General features: G+C 29.0%; 2 protein-coding genes and 1 long non-coding RNA gene across 3 annotated transcripts; 2 read left to right on the forward strand and 1 right to left on the reverse strand.

Moving 5' to 3' along the window:
• Nucleotides 1-523: 523 nt before the first annotated feature.
• On the reverse strand, nucleotides 524-1247 carry LOC105108822 (uncharacterized). The gene is made up of 2 exons (XR_839126.1): nucleotides 941-1247; nucleotides 524-848 (listed from the first exon to the last, which is right to left on the reverse strand). It is a non-coding gene; the product is annotated as an uncharacterized LOC105108822 (long non-coding RNA).
• Nucleotides 1248-7600: 6353 nt separating this feature from the next.
• On the forward strand, nucleotides 7601-9091 carry LOC105108823 (transcription repressor MYB6-like). The gene is made up of 3 exons (XM_011003289.1): nucleotides 7601-7833; nucleotides 7919-8048; nucleotides 8324-9091. Exons 1-3 carry the CDS (start codon nucleotides 7704-7706, stop codon nucleotides 8796-8798), a joined length of 735 nt encoding a protein of 244 aa, XP_011001591.1. The 5' UTR covers nucleotides 7601-7703; the 3' UTR covers nucleotides 8799-9091.
• A 9136-nt stretch (nucleotides 9092-18227) lies between these two features.
• Nucleotides 18228-20618, forward strand: LOC105108824 (uncharacterized protein At1g66480-like). The gene is made up of 2 exons (XM_011003290.1): nucleotides 18228-18957; nucleotides 20143-20618. Exons 1-2 carry the CDS (start codon nucleotides 18367-18369, stop codon nucleotides 20200-20202), a joined length of 651 nt encoding a protein of 216 aa, XP_011001592.1. The 5' UTR covers nucleotides 18228-18366; the 3' UTR covers nucleotides 20203-20618.
• The last annotated feature ends 4264 nt before the right edge of the window (nucleotides 20619-24882 follow it).

Raw genomic sequence — 24882 nt, forward strand, 5'->3', positions numbered from 1 at the left:
AGAATGGATAAGACTTTGGGCCACAAACTAATTTAAAACAAGAAGAATTGATAAAAAAAAAACTAATATAAAAAAAAAAGATCAAAATTTGAGACCCAAACACACAATAGAAGCAAATTCCACGCTTTACACGCACTAAATAAATAAATAAACTAATATAAAAAAAAAAGATCAAAATTTGAGACCCAAACACACAATAGAAGCAAATTCCACGCTTTACACGCACATTACATTCTTCCAAAATTATCTGAGTCAGGCTACCGTGGATCAGACTCACATCTTCAAGAGTGGCCTTCTTGCTCCTGTTAGAATACCCTTAGCTAGCTAGTTGATACAGTGAAGGAGGCTATCGATGAGCAATAAGGAATTGCTATTGTCTCTGGTATTAATTACCAGTGAAGTCACATGCAAGAATCTTTCGACATTCACTACCTGCTTGAAGTACTCTTTTCCGCCATTGAAAGAACTCTTGAGCTGCATCAGCATGCTCACCTTCAGTCACCCCTGTCCATATAGATAATGCGAACCATGGTTGGCACCTGCCATTATCCCCATTAACATCTAAAAAGACCTCATAAATCACTTACTTTTCTGAATGGATTGTGATGAAGCTAAAATCTTCACACATGAATAATAACATGTAGATTCACCTTGAATTACTCTTATAAAAATTCTTGTAACAAATCCCTATTTATTATAAAATTCTAAATAATCTCTGAAACTCAAAATATTCTTGTCAATAGTCCTTAATTATTTCATGTATGATCATTAAAAGCCTTTCAGCATGTCCCGTGAACCAAAACCCTCCTAGTAACTTGGTAGCAAAACCAACCAATAGTTGTTGACATCTGTAAGTATAAAGCTGAGCAGGTGAACAAACTAAAGAAAAAGTCGCAAGGAGATTTCACAATAAACCAATGTTTGAATTTGTCCTACTAACCGTTCCTCTCATCTTCTAACCGCTTCTTTATATTCATCAGACGGCAAGGACAAGACTCGAATCCCAAGCCCTCACCTGCTTTGCAAGCAGGTTGGTGTATTTATAGACTTTGTAATCGATAGTAATCTCGCTGTCAAAATAATAGTTGTTCTTCAGAAATGTAAAACTAGAAAACTGAGATGGTTAGCTCTTTTACAGGTAGGATAATGAATAGACACCAGTCAATCAATGTCCAAGAAAACAGTTGGGCTCCTCGGAGTTGTGAGCTAGACTATTGTTAATTCTAGCAGAGTCATCGGAAAAGCAATAACTAATGAACTTTCTCAAGGATAAAACAAATATATTAGACTGTTGGACAGCCAACTGCTAGTCAAATTTCAAGGCCATCAATTTGCTAATGAAAGTTCCAAAGGCTAAATATGTCCATCCATGCTGTGTTACCTCCTTGACTTCAATGTTTACTGTATCTAAGCTGAGCTTACATGATTTCGTAGTTTTGGCATGGGATGGAGGGTTCTCGAATACCAGTTATGAAATATCAACGCTGAATCTGTCTAACTTGGTAGGACCGTTTGCTGTCGACACGAAAGGCCGAGTCAGCCATTCTTGATCATATGCAAGAGCTATTGTAGTACAAGCATGCATTGCATGCATGACTGTTAGATGGTAAAATTTCCATAAACCTACCAGTCCATGCTCTTGTCTAACCATGTGCCTGCCAACATTATGCATGAAATTCTAAAAGTGACGGTGCTTGTAGAGGTCAAACCATAAAATATTATTTGAAAGCCAAGAATAGAAAGTGAATACAGAAAAAGGAAAAAATTCACGATGAATCTTCATGGTATATAACTATAATTTAACCCTTCTCTGCAGCTCATCCAGCACTATCTCCTCTTCCAATATGCAATGTGTTTTCTTCAACTATTAATTTGACAGCATATTATATATCTTCTAATTTTAAGCAATAAATATATGGAAACATTATATATTTTCATATTTATTTTTCCTGTTGAGTACCAGGTAGGGAAAATCTGGAGGAGGCATGCAGCAACAAGTTTACAAGTTGTTGGTTGTATAGTTTTCAGGTAGACTTGGCTTCCCTTGTATGGATCGTTTGTGGTCAGTACATCAATATCTTATCCAACATTTTCACCTGCTAGATGTGGGATGTCTAGCACTGCGCTCTCTCTCTCTGTCTGTCTCTGTGTTTTTCTAAGCATCCTGCAGCTCTTGTTTGTTGCATTAGCTTTACTCAGAATGGGGTCAAAAATAAAAATAATAAATTGGGTTATATGATATTTCACCCGTGAGGAGCACAAACAGGGGGCTCAAACAAGGGGCAGTTAAAAAGGGAAGCAATACTCTACTTTTCTAGGAATTAAAGTAAAAAAAAAAAAGACGAAGGGAAAACTATAACATCTGTTCAAATATAACATTTCTCCGTTCCGACAACTGAAAAACAAAAAATCGAGTTTTTCTATTTGAAAAATATATTTTAGAGATTCTCCCGTATTTTTTCAATATAATTTTTCTACTATTTTTCAAGGAAAATATATTTTTTAATATACACAGATCCTTTTTAACAATGCAAAGAGATTAAAATTATTATATTATTATATTTAGTTATTGTAATAAATTTAATTCTTATTATATATTTAATATAAAGATTCTTTGAGTTAATAATATAACTTTTTTATAAAAAAAAATTTCTTTAAATAAAATAAAATTAGTATTCTACAGTAAAACTATCACGAATATAAAACATCATGATCATTATTATATGGTTTTGATTTTTAATAAAAAAATAGTTATAATCTTGATTTACTTATTTTTTTCAGTGAAAAAATTCCTTTTGTTTTCAACAAATAAACTCTTTCTGGTTTTTTATAGCTGCTGAAGTTTGGGGCAGCCTTCTTGCCTCTCATTTTGTATACCAAAAAAAAAAAAAACGTTGAACACAAAAAATGAGCGTAATTAATTTCATTTAGTAAATCATAACCTTTTGCTTATAGGTTCAAGTTCAAGTTAAAAAAAGACGGAGATAAATTCATGATCTGATAGTCTAGCTATGGTTAAGGCTGAGATTTGCATAGACACTTTATAATTCAAATTTGAGTTCATTTTCTTAGATTTATTTGAGTTTAGTTAGCATTTCTATCTTACATGATAATACACATTTCTTTATAAAAAAAATTAGTAGTTTGTTTGGGTTGGTAGCTCAAACAAACTCTCATCCTTTTCTTTTTAATTTTGAATCCTAAAAAAATTATTTAGATTTCGACTAATAGCTAAAACATTTTTAGTTATTGTCATGTACCCTTAAATATTTTCTTTCAATGCTCTCATGGTAGATTCTTTTAAAGTATACAATCTTATGTAGGTTTGGTGTTTTATTTTTAGATAATGGTTTCAATGCAAACTGCATCATGTACTATTAAAATCAAATATTTTTATTTTTGATTAATAGTTAATTTTAGTTAACATGCCACTGATAATCATTAATATCTTCACCAATAAAGAATCATCATACAATAACTAATAATGAAAACCAATATTTTTCACTAATATTTAATTCATTATATATTGAAGTAAGCTGGCATGATTAAGGTTTATAAATAAATCAGTTCATCAGATAAACACATTTAGTCATAATTTTTCTATAATTCAATACTTTTGTATACTTCAATTTTTTTGCATACTATTTCTCTTATACACCTGCTGAACTTAGTTAGCATTCATGCCTCCTCAGTTTGAAAGTTCTTCTTTATTACCATTCACCAAACCTGGTTTTCTCAGTAATCACAGCGAAATCTCATCCAATAATTTTAAATATGAAACTTTGAATTAAACTTATGAAATGTCCTTTCAAAACTCATGTTTGGTGAATGGGCATTGATTTGCTTAAAATTTTAATGGCAAAATCTCCTGCAGCATTAAGGTTTTTTAGGTGGCCCACGTAATTTAAAATTAAAGCTATGCACGGAATTCGTGATATTAAAAAAACTCTTGATTTCCTTAATAATAATAATAAGTATAAGTATAAAACACTATTTAGAATACAGAGTAAATAAACTCAACTTCAACCTATTCAATTATTAATCCGAGGAACATGTTTGGATCATAATCAAACCAGAATCATACGTGTTGTGTACTATATTCATTTAGATACATTGAATGCAAAATTAAGGATATTAATTAGAATCACTAGCTAGTGGTACTGTCTGGAATGCATCTCAATGACATCACTGGCAGCACGAGGACTCATACTTTGGATTTTTTATTTATTTTTTGGTTTCTTGCCTGAACTAGGGTTTTGACTTTCGATTATATTCATAATTTCTCCAAAAATATAAAAACTTGTACTCATAACTATGGAGGACTGATTTGCCATCACCTACAAATTTGGTTACATGCATGCATGCATGTATTTGATTACAGATGGCACTATACACACATATATATCCATGTAATATACATCACCATTAAAGTTAATTCTATAACATTTACCCTCCATCAACAATTCAATGCAAGACTAAAAGTTAATTAAGACTATCATTTGTAAATTATAATGCTATCTATCTTTATTGTAAATATATTCAATGACATTTATATAAATCAAAAGAAATTTGTATGAGTTTTATCAATGTTATTAAACTTGATCCGGTTTAACCTTTGTTTTTTCTTGCACTGAGTGAGACATGATCAGATCATACACAATTGATTTAATAGGTCAACTCATGACTTAGTTAAATCTCAAATGAGATATGATTTGATTTTTTTAATAATATTATTTTGGATTGATCTAATTGTTTAACAAAATTTCTAATAATATTTATATAAATTGAGAGGTATCTATATGAATTTTATCAATGTTATTAAATTCAATTTGACTGAACCTGAGTTTTATATTAAACCAATTGATACTTGATCATATCAAACTCAATTGACTTAATATATCAACTCAAGCAAATCTCAAATGAGATATGATTTTATTTTTAATTTTTTTTTAAATAGTATTATTTTGAACTGCAAAGGTTAATCATGTCATCAAAGATTGTTAAGTACATGACATGATATTATTCACATAATGTGGTAGATAGAGTAATGATGCACCATTCTAATGGTGAAGCCTAAAAATATTTTAATTGGATACATTCTTAATTTTTAGTGAAATCAAGGAATGTATGTATTGGGATATGTATGGAAGAATTCAATTCATTCGGGTCATTTGCTACCCCTTATTCTTATTAGTCGATGATGCTCATGGTTTACAACTTGTGACTGAAAATATATAGGAGAATGAAGCTCATATTTTTATCTACAATTATACTCGGTCTTAATAGTCTATGTCAGAAAATAGATGTTTGTCTTCATCTATTGATTGATAAGCTTAAGCAATTGTGGTCATCCGGGGCTTTAACAAATTATGCATTAAGGAAACATAAGTTTCAGATGAATGCAACTTTAATGTGGATTTTCAATGATTTTCTTGTGTATGGAATGATTTCTAGTTAGAGCATATATGAAAAACTAGCATATTCATATTTCATGGAAAATAAAAAATGCCTTCACGTTAATAAATGATGGTAAAATATCTTCTTTTGATTATCACAGGTGGTTTTTATCATCAGATTACAAGTACAAAAAAAATATAAAGGACTTTTTTGTTGGCAAAGTTGAAAGGAATGTTGCATCGCTGCTATTGTTGGGTGAAGAATTGTACAATATGGTATCAAAGTATAAAGATATTATATTTGGTTTTCATTTCGGTAAATAAATTTTTTTTATTTTGGTTTGACTCATAATTAGATAAAATAAAGTATTTTCTAGAAGCTTTTTTATTGGAAAACTAATCTTCTTCGCCATAATTTTGATGTTATGTACATTCAAAAGAACATGCTTGAAAATATTTTCAACACGATTATAGATGTGAAAGGGAAGACAAAAGATAACATCAATGCTAGAATAAATATATCTTTGTTTTGTCACGGTAAAAATATGGAGTTGATTTATGATGAATTTTTTGTCACTGTAAAAATATGGAGTTGATTTATGATGAATCATGGGTTATAAAGTCTAAAGCTAGCTTCATCTTAAAAAAATATTTGTCTACCAATGTCTTAAAAGTTTATGTTTTTCTAATGAACATGTTTCAAAAATATCAAAGTTAGTGAATTTAAATGATTGCGAATTATATGGAATGAAGAGTCATGATTATCACGTGTTTATGAAATCAGTTATTTAACTAGCTTATCGAGATTTATTGGCAAATGGGATATGAGATGCCCTCATGAAAATCAGTTATATTTTTAAAGATATATGATCTAATAAATTGCAGACACAACACATAGAAAGGCTTGAAATAAATATCTTCTAGACAATCTACAAACTTGAAATGATATTATCTTCATTATTCTTTGATTCAATAGAGTATCTACCCATATATCTATAATTTGAGCCAAAATTTGAAGGCCTAGTCTAATATAGATGGATATATCCATTCAAGAGATGAAGGATTATATATGCATCTTAATTAAAATTTTATTTTCAAAACATTTATTTAATGCAAAAATATATATTTTTAAATTATTACTAACAGGGTTACCAACAGTCTCAGACCGTCGATATATTCTAGAGAGTTGGAAAAGAATTACTATAAATACTACTGTCACTGTTTACTCATCAACAGAATAACAGATAATTTATTTGATGTTTATATATCAAATTCATCAATGGACATACCAACAAATGAAAAATAATCACTTATAGAATGACATACGATTTTTTTTATCAGTGATATGTTATATTTAGTAATAAAAATACTAACAGAATGAAGCGAGTAAAAAAAATTTTGGCACTCTTTGTTCGTTAATAAATTTATTTGTAAAATTATTACCATTTTTGGCACTCTTTGTTTAATAAATTTATTTGTAAAATTATTACCAATAGACTACAAATCACCAAAAAAGTTTATTTGATAGATTATTTGTTTTCATGAATCCGTTGATAAGTTTCATGTTGACAAACTATGAGCATAAATACTGATAGAAAATTTTGTTGGTGAATCTAAAAATTTTATTAGTGATTGTTTAATCCAATTTCTAACTTGAATATTTGGTTGGATCACTGTATGAGACATTGTAATGTAACTATGAATTTTACTAACAATTATGATATAAATCTATCCATGTCGAATATAAAAGCATTTATTTCAATTGCCACTGTCACTAAAACAAATGGGTTTTTTATATACAATATAAGTAAAAATATATAATAATCATTATTAAAATTAAGAAAAATGTCACAAAAAATAAACAATAATGTAAATTATAAAGTATAAATATTATAATAAATATCAATTATAAAATTTAATTTATCAATTTTTTTGAACAAATGCCATTATAAATTAATTTTTTATAGTAAAATAAAATAATTTATTATTCACGTTACCAAAAATTACACAAGTAAAGAAAGTGATAGGTACTTAACGGCAAGCAACAAGAGCGTCAAAGGAAGTAGCTTATCCACTCTTAACTGTAGGACATTCTCACATCTCTAACACACCTCAAAACCACCAGTCCAACTGTCCAAGTCAACCTTCCAGGCGCTTCACACCCTTCCTTTTCAACTACTTCTATAAATGCATATCTCCCCTGCCGTCGACTCGACTCCTTGTTTCACTCTTTCCCAATTTTTCGTTGCCTCTCTCAATCTCTCCTGCTACAATTCTTGGAGTCGGTGAAGGGAGAGTACCAGAGCTATGAGAAAACCTTGCTGTGATAAACAAGGAAATAACAAAGGAGCTTGGTCCGTGCAAGAAGATCAGAAGCTCATTGATTATATTAAAACTCATGGTGAAGGTTGTTGGCGATCTCTCCCAATGGCTGCAGGTATCTATATATGTTATATGTGTTAGCAATATTCAATCTATCTATATATACATGCTGAAGAAATTTGTGTAATTCTTCTCATCAGGTTTGCACCGCTGTGGCAAAAGTTGTAGGCTAAGATGGATAAACTATCTTAGGCCAGACATAAAACGTGGAAACTTTGGCCAGGATGAAGAGGACCTCATTATCAAGCTACATGCCCTCCTTGGAAATAGGTACGATCTCTCTCTAAATAAAGGAAAAACATAGGCCCAGAGGGCATCATTCACATATGGTCTCACAAGCACATCCATGGCATATATATTGACCTTTCAGGGGGTTGGTCTGATGGTCGAGGATGTGAGCGATCGATTCCTTTTATGGCTAGATGCAAACAACTTAATGTACTTATGTTTAAGAAGCATAATATTCGAAAGAATTAATGGTGTTAAATATTTGTGTGTTGCTGTAGGTGGTCATTGATAGCAGGAAGATTTGTGTGGTGCTGTAGGTGGTCATTGATAGCAGGAAGATTACCAGGAAGGACTGATAATGAGGTGAAGAACTATTGGAACTCCCATTTAAAGAAAAAGCTGATAAACATGGGAATAGACCCAAATAATCATCGGTTGAACCAAATTCTTCCTCGTCCTCAATCTGAGCCTGCTCCTGTTCTTGCTACATCAGCTACTACGGGGTCTAAGAATACTATTACCACAAGCAAACCAGAGAAATCATCAAACGATGACAATGATAGGGTTTCTGACACAGCCAGTTGTCTTGAAGATGATTATAAATCTTTGGTGAAACAGCAAGTTGCTACTTCTGGTTCCTCGAACATTAATCTTGATCTCACCATTGCAGCTCCAGCTTCTCCTGGTCATAAGACCAGTTTTGGAAACGAGCAACAAAATTGCAATTGGGGCAAAACTTGCCAAGTTGAGAGCGAGCCAACATCATTGCCGACTCTAATTCTTTTTAGATGAGGCAATTCCTTGCCAGCCATGGCCTGCAGTGAATTCAGTTAGTTTCCTGATGTTCGTGGAAATTAAATCAGTTAAGATGTTACCAGCTAGGTTTTTTTTTTTTTTTTCCCTAGCTAGTTACTAGAAGGAGAATTATTTTGTCGATAATTATTACCACCTCTATTGCTGAATAGTTAGAGATTAATTTAATGTAACCTACTTCTGTTGCATTTAAGCAATAATTCAGAAAAGGGAGAATGGATGGCTAATTAATCTAGCTCCTGAGTAAATAAATTAACTAGGGTTTCAGCTTCTTCATGTGTGTACACATGGCTAGGATTATAGTCTAATTATTAAGTATCATCAAGTACATATTACATTAAGACTTAATTTCTAATTTATTTCTGGCCAATGGATCTTTGATCCAACTACTGGTAATCTAGGCATAGGCAATGTTGTAATAGGATTTTCAAATTTCAATGTTTATAAGGTGTGCCCTAAGGGAACTCGTTTCATGTTTTCCTAGATAATTACTATTACCGAGCTTGGAAGGTTGACGGAGGAGCTAGCTGATGGGTACATTTCAACATTAATGACAAGAGGAATTTCATGTCGTATTTGAAAATGGTCAGAATATTGGATCATTGTAGAGTGATAATTATGGTAACTGCTTGCATGTGTAATCTACACTTAGAAATGATATTCTCCTTATGTCTCCCAATATAAATATATGAGTACTTATCCATCCGTATTAGCTAATATCTAAAATTTAAAAGGTGTTTAAAAATGGAGTGAAAGATTTTGTATAAAATATGGGGATATGGATTGGCCAATATGTGGGAAGGGGATATTGATAATTAAAAAGCAGATGGCCATATTTTATCACTTAGCCCATTGAAAATGGCGTATCCCAGCCCAGAAATGATTCTTAAGATCAAAATGGAACCTGATAAATTAGTGACAACTTCAGGCAGTAAAGATTTTTCCAATAACTGTTAGGGTGTTCGGTAGCATGAAATTATTTTTTAAAAATATTTTTTATTTATGGTAGCATGAAATTATTTTTTATTTAAAAATATATTTTTTATTTTTATTTATATTAATACATTAAAATGATCTAAAAATACTAAAATAAAAATTAATTTCAAGAAAAAAATTATAATTTAATAAAAAAACAGGTTCAACCTTAATTCTAAACAGGTCTATATTTTAGGTTATATAATTGGGTTTAAATATTTTATTTTTTATCTAAGCTTGATTTTTGTCGAAACAAAAGACTCTTTTGTGCCATCTATATATATATGGAGAAATTGTGTACATGAAATAGAAAATATTAGTAGAATATATCTATGATCTCTTTTCCCTGTGAAGTTTGAATTGCTTATGAAATTGCTTGTGTTAGAATGGACTTGTATTGGTCTTGAATTTACCTGCATTTTCTATTTTTATGCTTCAATGTTTCAATGTTTTGCCTAATAACCAAGGCATTTATAGACATTAATTATGTCAATTTATACTATGAAATATATATAGTGGTGTTACATGTACTAGTGTCTTAGTTTGTGGAGTTGCAAATAACTCCTGGAACATGAAAAGTAATGTTATATCATTGATGGAAAGGTTGTTGCTCATTATTAATAGTGATACTTGTATTATTGGTAAAGAAATTGTTGATAAGTAGTTCATGAATATAAAATATTCACTAGTAAAGAAAGTGATGTATGCTCTGCATGGAAAAATCTAATAAATACTTGTTAGTGCAACATTAACATTTTTGGAATAAAAATATATTGATGTGTATATTGTGCAAATGAGAACAAAGGTGTGAAAAGAGAGAATGTGTAAGAGAGAAGGGGAGAGAGAAAGTGGGGTAAGAAGGAGAGGGAAAGGGAGAGATACATGGGAGAAAGAAGGAGAGGGGTGGCCAGGCTATTTGGGCTTAGTTATGAACTAGATAAGTAGTTCGTGCTATGTTATAAGCTGAGTTAAATTTTTTCCTACTCTAAAAAATAATATTAAAGTGATGATAATCCAAGACAAATAAGGTTAAATTTACTAAGATATGATTTGGGATATGAAACCAAAACAATTCACAGAAAGAAAAGGGCAAAGAAATTGTAAAGTTTAAGACCTAATAACTTGATATCAAACATGAAAAAATTAAAAAAAAAATAATGTTGAATAAGAAAACTTCTGTTAACTCAATTTAAATTGAAGAATTCACAAACTATGATATAAGATCAAAATAAAATAATTTTAATAATTTTAAAAGAAGGACCTAGTAAAAAAGATCAAAGTTCAATAAAAAAACATAAAAAAACTCAATCTAATCCGAGTTAACTTCACTAACCCACTATCGGAATAAGAAGATAGAAAGAAAAGTGAAAAAAATAACAAAGTTCAAGAACAAATAATTTAATACAAATGATAAAATTGAAAAAAAAACTCATAAAAAAATCAAGAAAAACAACTTTAAGGCAACCCAAGTTGACTCAACTAACCCGCCAGTTACAACATAAAACCAGAATAAAACAATAGATTTTCAAAAAAAGGACCTAACAAACAAAATCAAAGTTATATAATAAAACATTGAGAAAGAAAATACAAACTGACTTGTGTTAACTTAACCAATTCGCTTTTAAAATAAAAAACAATAAGAGAATGGAAAAAAATGACAAAATTAAGGATAAATAAGTTAATGAAAAATGATGAAATTAAAAGAGAAAAAGTAAAAAAAAAACTGAGAAAAAAAACTAAGTCTATATAGGTTAACTCAACCAACTTGTCACTAGTGAAATAAAACTAGAATAAAACAAATAACTAAGGGCAATGATTTAACTCCAAATGATGAAATTATAAAGAAAATCAACTTAGTAAAAAAAATCGATGTAATAAAATTCGAGTCAATCATGGTTAACTTAACTAACATATTAATTACTCAAGATATAAGATCAAGATAACGCAATAAAAAGAAAAGTGAAATAAACAATGAAATTAAGGGCTTAATAATCAAATGTCAAGTTAAAATTTTGAAAAAGAAATCAATTTTCAATAAAGGATTGTCTTCTTGGAAGGCAAACACTAAAAAATAATAAAGTAAAATATCCAATCATAAAATAATTTAAAATCCAAATAATATAAACCAAATATGGTATAAAAACAAAATGAAAGATAATAATCAGGGGCTAAATTTAAAAACAAATAAAAAGATAAAAAAAATGAAAGAATAAGGATCAAATTAGATAAAAAAATAAAATGAAATCAAATATTGAGGGAAAAAATTAAAAAAAAATTTATAAGAATATAGAAATCAAAAGAATGAGAGTCAAAACTGAATTAAGGAAACAAATTCAATAAAATTATAAAAATAATAATAAAAAAAAATATAAAATATAGAGATAAAGCAATTAAAAATAGAGAGATCAAATCAGATAAAAAATCAAATTGAATAAAATGTACATTGACAAAATTGAAAAAAAAATTCAAAATGCATTAAAAGTCAAATAAATAATAATCAAAAGATAAGGTGCTAAAATCAATGAAATCACAAATTAGAAGACACAATTATTTTTTGAAAGGTTAGGCGTGAATTTCTAGGGAATAAAAGAGAATAAAAAAAATAAAAAATACACATCAAAGCACCAAAAAATAAACAACTCGCCGCTATCAATGCTACAACAAAGCAAGATTTTGGTAACCGAAAAGGAACTCACGCACCACTTAAATAGCATAGAGAGCATCACATGTAGATACATTAACAACTTTGTTTTTTAATAATATCTAATAATATTAAATTATCATACAACCCCTAACTAAATAAAAAAATACACAAAAAAACTAAAATAAAAGGAAATAAATTTTTTAAAATATTTTATTTTTGTAAAAATATAGACTAACTTTTATTTTTGTTTTTTATATCAAAACATCAAAATTAAAATATGTATGTGTGTGTGTATAACATCAATTTAATATATATTTAGAAAAATAATAATTTGAAGAGCTGATTGAACCACAAAAATAAATAGTCAACCATATTATCTAACTATGCTAAAAAACTTAGAAAATTTTCTCTATTTTTTTCAATTTAACTTTTTTTTTAATTTCAACCTTAAATTTTATTAATAATATCAATTATTATTAGCTGATTTTGAGTCTATCTTCTCCCAACAAACTTGCTTACAAGGTGAGATTTTCCCTCGATATGCAATGACCTAACACAATGTTTTAACAAATACTTCAGGTATATATGACCACTATTTCTCAATTTTCATGATACAATTATCTAAGAATTCAATTCAATGTATTAACTTTTATACGCACTTAAAAAAACTGTTCATGGATGAAAAAAAAATGGAATTATTAATACATATCCAACTTTGAGGCTAAAACAACATAATTAAAACCTCAAGGATTAGGACTTGGTTTGAGGATTTATGTTAGCAATTTAATTGATAGATAAAAGAAAGATAGAAGCTGTGTTAATGGTCAAAGTATACGTGTAAAATCTAACTTGAGGTTTGAGTTTCATGTCACGAGAGTTTATCTAGGTTAATTTTTAATTATTTTAAAAAAATAATTAAAATAATGTTATTTTAATTATTTAAAAAAGTCAATAAATTAAACGATTTCAAGTAGGTAAAGACCTAATCAATTAGGTAACAAATCAATTTAGATTTATTTTTTTTCTTTAACCTTTATTGGTCTACATTCAATTCCCAGTAGTGATATTTTTTTAAAATAAAATAATATTATATCATTTTTTTTAAAAACAATTAAAATAGATTTTGATAGGCTAATGAATAAATTTATTAAGTTAATTAAATCTAATCAGGTTAATTCTCATCAAATTTATTAAAAATCTAACCTAGATTAGATCTTAAATATACAAGTTTAATATCTATTTAGTATGTAGTTATTTAGATTATTATTGTCAAAATTATAAATTAATTTATAAAATTATATAATTTTACGAGTCAATAGATATCTAATATGCAAAATCATATTAAAAACTTGTAAACCTAATAAAATTAGATTTAACTTATGTAAAATCAATAAAATCAGATTAAATTTACAAGTTTACTAAATTTAACTTTTGGAATTAGCTTTGACTTAATAGCTATAAAATTTTAAAAAAATATATAAAAGTTTTATTATTATTTTTTACAGTGGTTGCAATTATTAAAAAAAAACTCACTTAAACAAAAGAATTAATATCATTTCTATTCCTGCCTATATTTTAATTTTTTACCATTCAACATATAATTTTATTTTTAAAATAATAAATTATATTAAAATTTAAAATATTATTAAATTAGATCTTGGTATTTTTTTTAAAAGGGGAATTTAGCTGTAATCTTATATTTGACATCATTAGATTAAATTTAAAATATTATTAAATTGGATCTTGATGTTTTTTTAAGGGGCATTTAGCTATAATCTTATATTTGACATCATTAGATTAAATTATTTATTTCATTTGAGAAACTTTCCTATTAGAGAAAATTTATGTCAAAAAATAGCATAAAATTTTTATAAGTTTTCTTTTTTTTTATATATTTTTCTAACATTTATTAAAAAACTCTTTAATATTTGCCACATATTTATTAAAAAGATATATTAATGTTGTAATTCACTTCATGTAGATAAACATCAATGAAAAATATTGGAATAGGTGAGAAAATTTTTGAGTTTTAAAGGGTAACATTACGTGCTTCCTTCTAGAATTTGGGTTTCATTTAAAGTGAAATTGTACTGATTAGAAATTTATTGTGACAGAAACAATCAATTTATCATCAGTTTCTTGGGTGCTTTTTATTTTTTAGTAATTTTTTTCTTGTATTGAAAAATTTTGTTTCATAAAATTTATTTCTTGTTATTAATTTATTGGTTTATACTATCTCTCATTTTATTTAGATCTCTAATTGGTTATAATATTATTGATTCTCTTTATCATATTTCAATGTAATTTGATTTTTAAATATAATTATTAATATATAATTAATTAAAAAATTATCCAAGTTTATATTGTATTTTTTTTGTTATATAAAAAAAGGTTTTTTACATCCTTGAATTTTAGATTTTACATTTCGGAATGCACAATTTAATTAAAATTCTTCTGAGCTAATTTTTGTATTGAAAAATGGGCAAACATGTCGGTTCCAGTTAAGCTTCGAACCAATATCTGTTGCCTAAAGAATTCCAACTCAGGCCCGAGACACTGAACATTGACCGTGTCTGTCTAGCCTGGCGTGGAGCGCAACCCAACCTCACCTTTTTTCAAATCTTTAGCCTATGGGGGCTTTTAGAGTAATAATTTTTTTTTTACTTAAAAATATATTTTAATTTTTTTAAAAAAACCTCATAAAATTAATTTTCATCATCAAAAAACAATTAATTGGTCAAAAAAATATTAAATTTCACAACCATAATATAATTGTTCTATTAAGTAAAATGTCAAAAGCATCTCAATAGTACTCCTCTCATCAAGATGAATTTATTTATATCAAGATTGATTTTTTATAATTAAAATGTGATAAATTAACCACTTTCATTGTCTGCTCTCAAAACTTGAGAATTAAAACATAAAAACAAAATAAAATCTTAAATCTGAACCATAATCAAAGGCATAAAAAAAAGCATAATTAGAGACTTTCCGACTAAAATAAAGTTTTTGAAAATAAAATAATAAAAATTAATTTTTTTTTTAACTTTTAGTGCACTCCTTCTTCTTTTAATTGTTTTTCACACTATAAATTCAAGCCACATTTCATTTGACTGGATTCAATTTTGAGAATACATCAAACACCTTAAATTCACAAGAATATCTAAATAAATAATCTCAATATATAAAATACTATTAATATAATATATAAGGATAAAATTTAAAAAAAAAGTTGCATGATAAAAAAAAACAGCATTATTCAACTAAAATTGCCGTGTTGCATGATAAAAGAAAACAGCATTATTCAACTAAAATTGCCGTCGACAACAATCTAGGTAAATATACATTAACCAACAATTTTTTTTTTATAAAAAAAACTGTATTCATTTAGTTTTATCTTACAATAATTCAGTCAATGGGAGTGATGAATTTTAAGAAAAAAACAAACAGATGGAGGGACCGTGAAATGACAAGACTTCTTCGTTTCTTCGTTTCCCTTTCATAAAGAGTGTCGATGTAATAGTATCATTTGCAAACGGGCAGCCTCGTCAGATTGACCCCTCCTGCCGGTTGATTTTTTCATCGATCGCCGGCTGTTCATATTTTTTACCAGATAAACTAGATTTCTTGTGAAGCTGTTGTCAAGATTGAAAGCAACAGTTAAATTCAAGCTTATATTATATGGTTTTATCCTATGATTATTGATCATAATAGCTGCTAACTCTGCAATTATTAAATACTTCCATCATTAAAAAATAAATATTTTTATTATTTATGTCCTCAAAAGGATAAACTTTCTGATCATCGTCATATGTTGGCCCTTCTCATGCTCAATCAGCGGCGCCTTATAAGGAGAGTTAGAAGCGCAGCTCGTCCACTAGGTCTGGCTTAAATTCCAAGTTTTGACCTATGGAGCAAATTTCCTTAATTTTCTCAGTTTCACGTTCATTTTCCAAATAGTTATAATAATTACGGGCATAGCCAAAGGTCTAACCTGGACAAGGATTTGACCCGAATTAAAATTATAGGTTGGGTAGACCACCCCGACAAGTTACTAAATTAATTTTTTAATTGAAATAATACTATTTTATTTTTATTTTTATTTTAGTAAAAAACATGGTTTGAATTAAAATCCAACTCAAATAATTTAAAAAATTATGACCTGTAGAGCCGAATTAGGGAAACTTGAGATGAGTTTTTTTTTTTTTTTGCGAATAGTAAAATCCTTTTCTTTCGCACTCCGTTTTTAAAGCTCTTGCAATTAAGAAAAATACAATTATAAATCGTTTTCACCGAATGATGATGAAGCTCATTTATCCAAGCACGGTTGAATATCGTGGACGGTTGCTGATTGCCGGCTTACGGGAGATCCTGTGGCGGTTTGATATACTTTCTGTTGACCTGAAAGTGATAAGAACGGAGTGGCAGGCAGACAGGACAACGTTATTGACATCTAATGTGACGTAAGCCGATCTACTTTTGTACGTATCCAGTATCCAGTTTTTCTGAAGGCGTCCAAGTAAGTTCATCCCCACGGCCCACGATGTTTCGCTTTGTGAATGACAAGATGGGAAAGGAATCTTGCCTCCTCATCACCTTCGCCTGATGGGCTTCTCAAAAAGTTGATGGCAACACCTCTGGAGGCTTCGGATACTCCATTTATTAGGTGTAAATTGGGCAATTACTACAAAAAAAACAAAAAAAAAGTTAGGGCAAAGTAGTATACTTTTAAATGTTACTGTTGGGAAACATGATATTTATATGAATGTAACGTTTCCTAGCACAACATTTATTTTATGTTCACATTCGAAACTGTGAAAATGTTTTGATTGATATCTTATATCAAATCAACTAATTTATTAAAAAATCATAAGATTATCAAAATTAAAATTTAGATGAAGATTTTTATTACTATTTTAAAATCTAAACATGTGGTAGTTGAAGTAGCAAATTCATTACTATTTAAAAAAAATTTACAATTTTTTTTTGTAAAACTCTAAATATAATTTAATAGTCAAATCAAAAGTAATAGTTTTTTAGCCTTCATTCTAGTTTAGTACAAGTATACCTTCTCTTGAGTTTAAATATATTTTATTGGTCTATAAATATATATATTAGATTATTCATAGAATTTGTTTGAAATAAATTCTCTTCTAATTATGATGTACTCATGTATAACTATTCAGAATTATATATAAAAATTATTATGTGAATAATAACTTTTTAAAATTTCAATCAAAGTTTGTTTTTAAATTTAGAAGTTAAAAAAATATGTATATTTTTATTCATAAAATATATTTAAAAAAATCTTAAAATTATCGTTATTATATAAAATAATTAACTGATTATATAATTATATCCAATCGGCTGATTAGTCGTAGTTATTACACTTTAAAACATAATAAATTTAAATCTCGCATGTTATTTCACTTGATTCTTTTTAATTATATTAAAAACTTTTAATTTATTATTTTATTTAAAAATATCATTGGTTTGGATTGCAGAGAGATTGTAGGCCAAGAATTTTTTAATAAATATATTAAATGGAAATGATTGAAAGACAAAGAAAACTTCCTAATGTTCTCCTTATAAATATAGCAATATTAAATTTCTTTATCAGAAAATTAACCAAAAAAAGTGGTAATAACATTTCCTTAACGGAGTAATAACCCAATAATTCTTTTCTATTTCTCTCCATAAATCAAAACTTAGTCGTGATGGTTTTGAGTTTTCCCACTTCAGTTTCACATTCTTATTTTGACTTTTCTATATGTAGAGAGAATTTCCACAGATTCACACCTCGCCGAATTTTCAAACTTACTGTTACTAACTATAGCATCAAGTTGTTTTTTAACATCTTTAGACTAGGCATATAAATATTATCACGGACGTAGCACTTTATGATAGTAACACATTTCACAGCCAGAGATGGGAAACAATCTAGGAAGAGGGAAGAAAGCAAAGGTGATGAAGATCAATGGTGACACATTCAAGTTAAAGACTCCAGCAAGAGCCAGCGATGTAGTTAAGGACTATCCAGGGTATGTATTATTGGATTCCGAAGCTGTCAAGCACTTTGGAATTCGAGCTAAACCACTGGAGCCTCAACAGGAGTTGAAGGCCAAGAAAATTTATTTCTTAGTAGAGTTGCCAAAGTTTCCTGAGGAAAAAGATCCTAGGAATACCAGGAGGGTTCAGTCAGGCATACATATGAGTGCCAAAGATCGGCTCGAGTGTTTGATGTTGTCTCGGAGATCAGTTTCTGACATTCCGATGGTTAGATCATCGTCGGGTCAAACGTCCGACGGGCCTAACACGGTTCGGGTAAAGGTGAGGCTGCCTAAGGCACAAGTGCAGAAATTGGTGGAGCAGAGCAAAGATGAAGTAGAGGTGGCTGAGAAGATTATTGATCTTTACATGGACAATTCCGGTGAGGCTAATGGCGAGCATGATCACAACCGGCAAGTGCAATGGCAGCCGGAGCTTGGCAGCATTACGGAGAGTTTCAAGACAACAAAGGTGTGTGTTAGTTGTTTTTTAATTTAATTAATTTTCATGTGCTGCATGTGCATTGCCCTTGCTTTGGTGCTATTGATCATGTGAATCTCTTATAGTTACATCTAAATTTTGTAGTTGCTAGGCAGATTTGCTACAGATATCGCACTTATGATTACATCTGAATTAAAGCTGATTGTTTTCTATACGGCTTTGAATTAATTAGTTTCAAGAGAGTCATGCTGCAAATCAGGGAGAATGCAGAGCAATATTTAGAGACAATATATTTTTAAATTAAATCCTTATTCGAATAAAACAACTTGGATAATTGTGATCTTGTCGACCTATGATTCACAAGGAACATATTTTTTTTAATTTCCTTCCATTTTTTCTTCATTTTTCTTTTTAGAATTTAAAAGCGGGTTCTTCTTATTCAATAACTGAGCTACTAACTACAAAGTGCATGATTATTCATCTCTTCCGAGCATTTTAATTCAGGATATACGTCAAAATTCACTCAAGTTTTTCAGAACCAAGGAAATGACATTTAACGTTGATAATCTTTCTTGAAATCCAGTTTCTCTGAAAAATTGCCCCCAGTTGACACCGGCAATTAGAAGTGAACGGAAGAAAACAAAAGAATAGGAAAAATGAAAACTCTGAAATTAGAATATCAGTGGTCATCTTTGATGAATATTGCTTATAGTTTATCTGTGATTCTTTCTTATATACACTAAATTCATAATCTAGGAGAAAGAAGATTAGGGGACAACGAACAAAGAGATGACATGCTACCGAACATCACCACCCTTAAAAGCTCTAGTCACCAAAGAGAGAGGACCCTTTCAAGGCAAACCAGTGGTAGATTTCAAGGATCTATCAAATAAATGATAATAAAAAAATTAAAAACAAATTAAGCCTACTCCTGTAGGGTCACATACCTTTGTAATTAACCTTTTAATTAATTTCTTGGCTGTTCCAACCACCATGGATAGTGTAGGTTGTTGATCCTTGTTTGGTAGATATATAGTCATGTGTGCATTGGTTGACATTAATTAGTAATTAGTCTCTCTTTCTTCGAATTGATGGTTTGAAAGCTACATATCCGTCATTTATTATGCCCTAGTGGCCCTAACAAGAACCCTTACACATAATTTCTTATGAATTTCGGACACTATATATTGACATTTTTGGTTTGATCATGTGCAGAAACGAGTGAGTTTTGTTCCAGAAGAAGGGGAAATCCGTTTAGCTGTTGCCTCTCACTAGCAAATTAACTAGTTTAAAGCATGGAGGGTGACATGGTGTGCTTCCACGAAGTCCCTCTTCATTTTAGCCGCAGACTGTCATTGGCAGCTATCGTTGTACATACTTCGTCATCATCTCTTTTTGCAAATATAAATAGCCAGAATTTAGGCATGGATATGGTGTAATAGTTGTGCATCCCAATGCACGTCTAGGGTGTGGTTATAGCTCAGTTTAAGATTTTCTTACGAGAAAATTTCCCATCTCTACGAGGACAGACCTTAGGACACTGTCGTTTCCCAGCAGGGTGATCAATCTCCTGAGCTGGGCTGATATGAGAGTTACTGGATAAAGCTTACTTTCCTTCTTTAGTTTGTAAAATGTTCTACTCAAGTCCCTGAAACTTAAAACTATCCCAGAATCACGTTTGCATTTTCTAATTTTGCTGCAATGTCAGCCCTACCTTCTACTTTTCTATAAGAAGAATAAATAATGAAATACTAATTAAAACACGATATTATAAATAGTCATTGACTGATATTTTATTGACGCTAGAAACCAACAATAATGTAATTTATTATTTAAATAGTGTCTGGTTACTGTTGCAGATGAAATGAAGATGGAAAATACATGTTTGTTTTTGAAAATATATAAATTCATTTCAAAATATTTTTTATTTTCATCTTTATCTCTTCAACAAATATCTTTCTGTCATGAAATACTAAATAAACGAAACCTTAATTTTCAATATTTGATCAATTAAACAGCGAAGAAGATGCAAATTTTGATCCAAATTCGAAACCAGGACCCTCATATAGATTGCAAATGCAACCTGATATGAATGAAGTTAAATCAATCAAACTTGCAGTGGTGCAATGGGCATGAAATTGATAGATAACTAATTCCAAACAGGGGGAAGCTCAATTAAGAAAATCGAGAGTTTTTAAGAATTTTTTTTTTCAATTTTTGTTTTACATTCACATGGTGTTCTTAGACCAGGTACAGGGACATCATTGCATATAAGACTAGCGTCCCACAGGTTGAATTTGCAAGACAAATTCACCATCACTTTTCCTCGAAATTCTGAAGTCAAAAGACAGAATTCTCTATTAGATACACTGCGTGGAATACGGGTCAAAAGTTGGGTACATTTTGCTTTCGTTTTGATTAGAGTTTCAAAATTAGGTATGTCTTGTGAATCGAACAACCAACAGAATCCCATGAGAAGAGATCCGTGACATTAATTGTTTTTAATCAAGCGTGACAAGAATTATGTATGCAAAACAGACATTGAGCTTAATTCACTTTGATTGCATGTATACTTGTTTTTAAAACAGAATATAAAACATTAATTTTCAATAACACGAAAACATAAACAAATTTGTTGTGTTATTACACCTTAAAATGATTTTAAATCTAGTTATAGATTTTAACTTAAATACTTGTTTTTTAAAACAAAATATAAAACACAAATTTTAAACAACAAAAATATATAAATAAATCTGTAGTGTCGTTATATCTTACAATGATCTTAAAATTTTATTGTAGATTTCCAACTGATCTACTTGTTTTTGAAAACAAAATATAAAATATATAAATTTACAATTTGAATTAAGAGGCAAGTCTAATAATGATATAATCTCATAACAAACATGGACCATACTTAAATAAAATTAAAATAAATGTATTGAAAGTAAGATTTAAAAGAACCTTACTTAAATTTATATTAAAACTAATACAAAAAATATTAGTCGTGGAGATTCAAATAGAGGAAATATGGATCTTTTTATAGAATAAATGATGGTAATATAAAATATTACAAGGAAATTTAAATGTGTTACTTTAAGATAAGTGTTTGTGCCTTCTATGGGGTCCTTTATGTAGAGCCAAACGATATTGTCTTTTTTAAAAAATATGTAAAGCAAATGATTTTTTTTTTTAAATCTTGAAAAAGATATTTTTTAATGTTATTGAAAGTTGTTTGTTATTTATGCAAGTGAAGGATTAACTTTTAAAAAGATAAAGTGGTAGCTAGCTGTTTTAATTATTTATGTCACTATAAAAAAATAAATCTAATAATTTGGAGGATCTTAACTAAGAAATAAAATGGGCTATGAGCCTCTTAATATATATTTTTTTATAGAAGCAATGCCTACCTAAGATTTTTATTCAGCATCTTGATTTTTAAAACTAAAAATAAAAATTAATTTAAAAAAATCTAAATAAAAATATTAATGTCAACTAGGATTAACATTTCAAACTTATAAATCTGGATAATGAGATTGAGATCACACTTTTGGAAAAAATTATAAAACTCAATTTCTAATCAACCTAATATTGAAAGATAAAATTAAAAAAAAATCAATTTTAAAAAGGTACCAAAAACAAGGAAAAAAATCAAAAGAATAAAAATCAAATTTGAAATAAAAACAAAATGGCAAGATAAATTTTTTTTTACAAAGTAACGTGAATCATAAACAGAAGAGAGAGAAAAGAGAAAGGAGATAAAAAGAAAAGAAAAAAAGGAATTACCATTCACCACAAACCATCACATTCGCTGCTCCACCAGAAAGATCTAATTGCACCACTTCCAATAAAAATATAGAGAGTGGTGTTCTATCTTAGAGGACAGTCACTTGGTCTACGAGAACACGACAGTTAACTTCTATATGGTCCAATTAGTTTGTGATGCCTGTTTTTTCCGGCTAACCATATTTTTATTAATTTTAATTTAGATAACTTAACACTTAATTATTTTATATCAATATGATTTATTTTATTTTATCAAATCAAATTGAATAATAAAATTCTTCCTCAATATTATGAGAACCACATAATTAAGAGACTAAAACAAACTATCAAGTCATAAAAAAATCAATATGAAAGAATCAAATTAGATAAAAAGGTTGAGTAAGCACAAAAAAAATATTTCCTTGGCTATGCAAATTATTCCATGATGTTAGCATACAAAATGAATAATTATTTAATTTTTATTTTCAAATCTTTAATTTTTTTAAATTATTAAAATTAAATTTTATTTTTTAAAATTAAGCATTAATCAAACAAGGAAATATTCTGCTAACACTGCAAGGTTCTTATATATAGATATAAAAATAAATTACAAAGACCGGTCTAGATCAAAGCAATGTTAAAGAACAAAAAAGAAAGAAAAAAGGGACCAAGATGGGAAAAAAAAATATTCATAGATAAAGGCATGTTCTGGGTTAAGGCATTTATGATAAGGAGAGGTACATTTTTAAGCTTTCCTTATTTTATATATATATAACATATATATGATAATAAGAATAGTTTTTATGACATTTTGGCCTTAATTAAGATTACTAAAAGTTGTTTATTAGTTATGCGAAAGTAATACCTTGTCAATTTAAAACTTAAGAACTGGAAAATAACGAAGCTTTGTTAGTTTTAATTTTCAATTTTAATTTTAATTATCTTGATTAAAATTATAAGTTTGTCAATTAAGAGTTCAAAAGGAGAACATGTGTTTTCAAAACATTAAAGTGAACAATAAGTTTAGTAATGGGCCGAAAATTATTGGGGAAGACAGTCAAGCCCAACGGAGGAATAGAAGAGGGAAAAAGACGGTAGCCTACAGCCCAATCTCCACTCTCCTTCCTGGGCCAACCGAAACCCTCTTCTTCTTCTTCTGGGCTCAGTCATACCTCTCATCTCCAAATGAGCCCAACAGAACCTTCTTCACCGACTCAACTCTCCATGGACACCTACTAAATAACCCTCCTCTATTATTCCGAACATGAACCTTTTCCTTTTAGCCCAACTAAAGTGGAGAAAAAGAAAAAGGAGAGGTGAAATCTAAGCCCAACTAAACCCTAGGGCTCAGTTAACCAAGCCATCCAAGGGCCCAAACCAAGCCCAAGGGTCCGAATGAAGGTTGATAGCCCATCGAAGAAGAAGGTTGGAAGCCCACTAAAGGAGAAGAAGAAAGATTTGAGAAAGAAAATAGCAGGCCCCACCAGTCCAATCCACTTGGCCCAACCGTGGACGAGGAGGAAAAGGGAAGGAAAAGGGAGACACTAAAGTCATGAACCCATCGCGCGGCTCCAACAGAGATTCTCTAAAATTCTAATTTTTTTTAGAATTATTATTATTATTATTGTATTATTTTGATATACTAATATTAAAACTAAAATTTTAAAAAAATAAAAAATATTATTTAAAAATATTTATAAAAAAATATATCACTCATGAACATCCCGGATAGCCCTAATTCCTTATTCCTGATCGCCCCCTTGAATCCTTTTATATATAAATAAAATCATGCATGATTCCCATAAATGTTGACGAGTTTTGATGGCCAGAGAAAAACGAAAATGGGAATATCTCCTCTCAAGCATGTCGAGGATTTAACGCGTTAGTTTGCTGTGATCGTTTTTTAAAATGTTTTTAATTTGAAAAATATATAATTAATATTTTTTTATTTTTTAAAAAATTATTTTTAAAATAATAATTTAAAAATATTAAAAATATATTACCTTAAAATAAATTTAAATTTTTTAAAAATATTTTTTGAACACATGCCAAACGGCAAGCTCTATAACTGAAAAAAAAAATACTAAAATATTAAGAAATTATTTAATTTCTTAACGATAATTATGAATAAGATCTGGCTAAAAGATACGAAGTCAACTCACAAGCTACACAGAGTCAGAAATGTCATCATGA

This window comes from Populus euphratica, unplaced genomic scaffold (assembly GCF_000495115.2).
Source record: "Populus euphratica unplaced genomic scaffold, PopEup_1.0 scaffold403.1, whole genome shotgun sequence".
Taxonomy (NCBI): domain Eukaryota; kingdom Viridiplantae; phylum Streptophyta; class Magnoliopsida; order Malpighiales; family Salicaceae; genus Populus; species Populus euphratica.